The 5830-nt window shown below is 62.5% G+C and overlaps 1 protein-coding gene across 1 annotated transcript in view; it reads right to left on the minus strand.

Annotated features, from left to right (window-relative positions):
• The window catches only part of F751_0264 (Ribonuclease J), a gene marked incomplete at both ends in the record, with an annotated part of 3268 nt that extends 880 nt beyond the window's left edge, over window positions 1–2388 (minus strand). Inside the window, 6 exons of the mRNA XM_011402042.1 lie at window positions 265–574; window positions 710–872; window positions 1027–1255; window positions 1404–1605; window positions 1830–2079; window positions 2283–2388. Coding sequence (XP_011400344.1) covers window positions 265–574; window positions 710–872; window positions 1027–1255; window positions 1404–1605; window positions 1830–2079; window positions 2283–2388 — 1260 coding nt within the window. The remainder of the gene's footprint in view (window positions 1–264; window positions 575–709; window positions 873–1026; window positions 1256–1403; window positions 1606–1829; window positions 2080–2282) is intronic.
• Between the last annotated feature and the right edge of the window lie 3442 nt (window positions 2389–5830).

Below are 5830 nucleotides of genomic sequence, written 5' to 3' on the forward strand. Positions count from 1 at the left end.
GGGAGGTAAAAGGCAGCCATGGGCTGCCAGGAGACGGCCGAGTCACGCCTGCCGAGACACAGGAAGCAGGCGCAGTGGCACGGCACAGCTGCTTGCGGTGTGCCGAGGGGAAGCCGTGCCCAGGAGAGGTATGAGGATCGCAGCTGGGCGCCCAGTCTGGCCTACACCTCGGCCCATCGCCGAGATGGCGCTCCCGTCAGGACCCTCCTACGTTCTTAACCCAACCCCAAGCCCCCCACGCCAAGACACGCAACACGCTCCCACCTTCTGATCATTGCCCGGGATGACCTTGGCTGAGTAGAGCAAAAGGTCCTCGCGACGCAGCTGCAGCAGGGGGCTGGCCTTCGCCGCCGCCTTGGACAGCGCTGCGCGGGGCTCGCCCTGGCTCCCCGTGGTCACGATGACCAGCTTGGAGGGGTCCCACTCCTCCGCCTGCGTGTGGGAGACCAGCAGGCCGGGGTCCAGGGGGGCGCGCCCCTCCTGATGTGCGGCCTCCAGGTACGTGTGCAGGGCCTGCCCCACGAAGCAGATGCGGCGCCCCGCGGCGTCCGCAGCCCTCTTCACGCTCGTCAGCCTGGGACGATCGGGGAGGGAGGGCGATGGGTGCGAGGAGGGGAAGAAGGGGGGGGTTGCTCGTGTGCAAGGACACTCGAAGACTGCCAGCAGGTGGCATGAGGGCCCAAGCCCGTGCCCAACCGCCCGCCCACACCTGTGCAGGTTGGAGGCAAACTGGGTGGTGATGATGCGGCCCTTGTTCTCATGGTCCAGCATGCGCTCCATCAGCGCCTTCTCCACCACCGCCTCGCTCTGGGTTCTCCCCGCCGACAGCACGTTGGTGGAGTCAGACATGAACAGCGTCACGCCCTCCTTCCCTGGGGGGATGTTGGTTGGGGAGGGGAGGCGTAACGCTGTCGGCCGGGGCACGTCCGGGAGGGTGATGGGAGGAAGGCTTCCGGCCCGCACGCAGCGTGGCTCGCCCCCACCCACACGCCTCCTCTCGTCAGCACGCTCAGCCTGTCTCCTCACCCAGCTGCTCGAAGAAGTCACGGTCGAAGCACTCGCCGTCGATGGGCGTCTCGTCGATCTTCCAGTCCCCGCTGTGCACGATGGTGCCAGCGTCGCACCGCAGCACCAGGCCGCAACAGTCGGGGATGGAGTGCGTGACGCGGAAGGCCTCGGCCTGGAAGGGGCCGCACTGGAAAGGGCGGCGGATGGCCACGGTGTGTGCGCGCGCCGGGTTCCACAGCTTGTACTCCTGCGAAAGGTTCGGGGGGGGGGGGAGCTTTCTGCATGGACAACCATCGCGTGATCTGCAGAATGGCACCTGAAACACGGCCGGCGGGCTGCTCTTCTGTGCACAGCGCCCACGAACAAGCCCCTTCCCCCCCTCAAGTCAGCCCCACCTTGAGCCTCCTTTCCACGAGGCGCATGGGGAAGCCGGGGGCAAAGATGGGGGTGTTGGGGTCCAGGGCAGGGATGACCCAGGGCAGGGCGCCAATGTGGTCCTCGTGCCCATGAGTGATGAACACCGCTTCAATCTTGTCCTTCCACTTGGCCAGGAAGGAGGTGTCGGGGAGAAGCTTGGCCATGCCCAGGTCGGTCACGCTGGGGGAAAGGGGGGGGGGGACGGGACAGTGTTAAGACGTTTCCATGGAGGGGAGGGATGAACTAATGGACCTGATGGCGTCGGTTCAGGGCTGAGGGCCTCGAGTGGGCGGCAGCTCCCATCACGATGCCTTTGGGATGGAGTGAACCCTCGACTACAGGGGCAAGTCCCGCACAGCCCGGTACAAACACCACGACTCCACACGACGAGCCAAGCCGCTCACTCGGGAAACATGAGGCCAGCATCCAGGAGGATGTAGCGGTCCCCCACGCCAATGAGCATGCAGTTCATGCCAATCTCCCCCAGGCCGCCGATGGGGAGCACACGCAGCGGGGGGCCCTCAGTGCCTGGTGGGCCCGGGAAACTCGCCCCCGTCCCGGGGAGGGTGAGGGAGGATCCCAGGTGATCGGTGCCGTTGCCCCTCAGCCGCACGCGAGTGGAGGGCCCGGAGCGACGCTGGCGTGGTCCCCCTCCTGCAGAAGAGCCGGGTGTGCATAGGATGGTGGGCGGGAGGGAATGATGATCCTGCTGCGAGCCCGCAGCAGTATTATACATCTGAACCTTGAACTGCTGCAGTTGGAGATGACTCCTGCCTGTCCGAGGATGCCGCAGACCCGTCAGATCGGGAATGGCCAAGACCCCCCCCAAAACCCCGACACCGAGCTCCCTCTCTCACCCGTTTGCTCGGCTCGCGCACAGAGGTTGGGCCTCCGGGTCTTTCCGATGTACCCCGCATCACACACAAATGGCGCAGGTGCACGCAGAGGGTGCACTGTCTGCATGCTGGGGATCGCTTGCAGACCACCCACCCGCTGCTCTCTATTTCCTGGCCCCTCAGCTCCTCAATACACAGGTGGCCTGCATGGATGTGATAAACCTCATGCCAAATAAGCTGAGTTCTGTTGGTTCCCGAGGAGAAGGAAGCGGTGTTGACCACCTCTGCAAGCAGCGCAGGTTAATTCTGCGACCTCCCCGCACTTGGATAGGTGAGTAGGAAAGGGGGGAGGACTCGCCGCGCGCCCTGGGAATGGACTCTGTCTACGAGTTCCTATGCCAAGGTTATCCTACGTTTTTAAGCGTTCCAAACTGAAGCTTCGCGAATGCTAGCTTTTGGCCCGTCAAATCTTCTGTATATTATCGAGACGGACTACTGAACCCTATTCGTGCCGCAATAGGAGGGTTAGGAGGGGCGTATCGATCAAACTGCACCCTGCCCCTCGGGGCGAGCAGAACGCGAAAGAAAATGTTTGGATCCCAAGGGCAACGTTTGTACGGCGTTCACTGGCTCGAGCCTCCACATTGGTGTCGAAAGGGGCGGTAAAGTTCATTCACAGGCATCAACATGGCTGTACAATCATTACTCATTTGGTCACAGTTCGATTTGGCTGTGTGCAGGTGGCAAGACTTTGCCCCCCCCCCCCTTTCCCCTCGTCCCAACCACTACTACACACACAAAAGTATTCCAAGCAGGAAGTGCCTTGTCTCTGTACAATTTATGACGCCGTCCAACCCATCGATTTGGTTCGTATCCCTCTGATACGTGTGCTGGGTGATTTTTATGATACAGTTCGAACTGGCGGCTAGGGGGGTGCCTTCTTTAAGAGACATTTTTGACACGCCGAATCTCCTCACCACACCCCTGCCGGACTCGCGCCGGTTGCAAACAGCTACTTCCCAAGATCAGGCTGGCACACTTGGTTGCTTTAAATGGCAAACCATTGGGGAAAGAGGGGAATAAGAGGGGAAGCAGGTGGCCCACCAAAAGCTGTGGGACGCGAAGTGCATTCGCAAAAAAAATCTTGGTCAGCATGAGCATGTTGGCTGTTGCGGGGCAGGCGATATGCCTCCGTGATGGGAACAGATGTCGTACTTTCTGAGATAGAGTTCTTACAACTGTCCCCGATCTCCTCTGGGAGACAGGTGATGTAGGTTGAGGTGCCTTGGGACGGCCGAGGCACGTAGGCGTTGGGATAGGAGAGAGGGAACAGAGGAAGGCAGGAGTACCCCACAACAAACACCCTCCCCCACCCTAAGAAGCAGGCACGTCCTCGTGCTGCTGTGCAAGGAACTCATGCAACATGGGCAGGTGGGCCAGGTTGCGGAGCGGTTCCCAGGTAGCTTCGTCCTCTGGGTAGCCGCGCCACTTGAAGAGGTACTGATGCTCTTGGCCAGCAGGCTTGCGGGCCAGAATGCTCTCGACTTCGTACGTCTCCTCGTCTCCATCAATGTACAGGGGTGGAGGACGCCCGTGTGAGTTGTAGTTGTAGGCCTTGAGGTGGCTCACGTTGACCACCGGGTTGACGCGCATGTCGGCGGGGAGGTCCAGGCGAGCAGCGCCCTTGTTGCGCATGTCCAGGATGGTGAAAGGTCCGACGAAGGGAGCCGCCAGCTTGCGACTATTGGGGGTCGCAATGCGGAGGTGGGCGCTGCTGAGAAGGACGCGGTCGCCCACCTTGAATTCGTGGTCCTGGCGCGAGCGGTTGGCTTGTGCAGCCATGCGCTGGTTGTACTTGGCCATGGTCTCCCGCATGCGCGTCTGCGTAGCTTGGAATTCCGCGGCGCGAGCCGGTGCCGTAGTGGCGCCCAGAACGGCTGGGTAGTGGGAGACCAGCTGGGCGGGGGCCGGCGGCGTGAAGCCATACAACGTCTGGAAGGGGCTGGCCCCCGTGGCGGCGCTGATGGCGGAGTTGGCCGCAAACTCCGCCGCCGGAAGGTGTATGTCCCAGTCGGTCTCACAGGGGTCCACCAGGCCACGGAGGATCTCTTCCAGGGTGCGGTTGGCGCGCTCAGTTTGACCGTCCGTCTCGGGATGGTTGGCCGTGCTCATGCGCAGTTCTGTCTTCAGGGCGCCAAACAGTTGTCTCCAAAATTTGCCATTGAAGCGCGGGTCGCGGTCGCTGATGATGACGCTGGGCAGGCCGTGATGCTTGTAGACGCGGTCGATGAATACCTCTGCGAGCTGGCTGGCGGTGACGGTCTTGGTGGTGGGCACGTAGTGCACCAGTTTGGAATAGCGGTCCACGAAGACGACGACGGCGTTGTGTCCGCGGGGCATAATCGGGAGGCCAGTGACGAGGTCCAGGGTCATGTGCTGCCAAGGGTAGTCTGGCGTAGGCAGGGGCTGCAGCAGTCCGGGCCTGGGCCCTGGCGCGGCTTGTTCCGCTGACACGCGTCGCAGGTGCAGACGAAGAGCTTGATGTCTGTGTCCATGCCGTGCCAGATGTAGGTGCGTTGCATGGCCGCCAGGGTGCGTCGCTGTCCACCGTGGCCCACGCTGTGGTGCACCTCCTGCAGCAACTATTGTTGGAGTGTGAGATCTGCCGGGATGAGGAGCCGGTAACCCTTGGGGTGGTACTTGTACACGAGACCGTCCCGCTTGCTGTAGCCGTCGACGGGCCCTCCGTCCAGGGTTGCGTTGAGCTCAGCGACGGCCGCGTCTTCGGCGGCGGCTCGGCGCAGCCGGTCGCGCATGGGCTCTGATGTGAGGACGAGGCGAGTGCCGGCCACGCGCAGCGGATGTCGGCTCAGGGCATCTGCTACGCCGTTGCTGGTGCCGGGGATGTGGTCGATGTGTAGATCAAGCTCGGCGATGAAGTCAAGCCAGCGGGCCTGGCGGCTGGACAGCTGCTGGTGGCTCTGCAGGAATTGCAGGGCGCGGTTGTCGGTCTTCACGTTGACCTTGCTGCCCAGCACGTAGTGCCTCCACTTGGTCAGGGCGTGGATCATGCCCAGCAGTTCCTTCTCGTGCGCGGGATAGTTGCACTCCGCCGGCCGCAGCTTCCAGGACTCGTAGGCGATGACCCTCAGGTTGCCTGCGTCGTCATGTTGGCAGAGCATGGCGCCGATGGCGTAGTCGGAGGCATCGCACATGATGGTGAAGTCCCTTGAGAAGTCTGAACAGGCGACAATGGGCACGGACAGCAAACAGTCGCGCAGTCCTGCAAAGGCCTCCTGCTCCAGCTTGCCCCAGTTCCAAGGGGCGTTGTCCTTGAGCAGCTCGGTCAGGGGGTGCGCCAAACGCGCGTAGTGTCTGACGAAGCGGCGGTAGCAGTTGGTAAGTCTCAGGAAGCCGCGCAGCGCCTTGATGTTGCAGGGTTCAGGTCAGTCCCAAACTGCGCGCAGCTTGTCCTCCTCCATGCGGGTGCCATCGGCGCTGATGACGTGGCCCAGGAAGCTGACGCTGGGCTGGGCGAAGACGCACTTTTTGGGGTTGGCGTAGAGGCG

This window comes from Auxenochlorella protothecoides, assembly GCF_000733215.1.
Source record: "Auxenochlorella protothecoides strain 0710 unplaced genomic scaffold scaffold100, whole genome shotgun sequence".
NCBI classification, from domain to species: Eukaryota; Viridiplantae; Chlorophyta; class Trebouxiophyceae; order Chlorellales; family Chlorellaceae; genus Auxenochlorella; species Auxenochlorella protothecoides.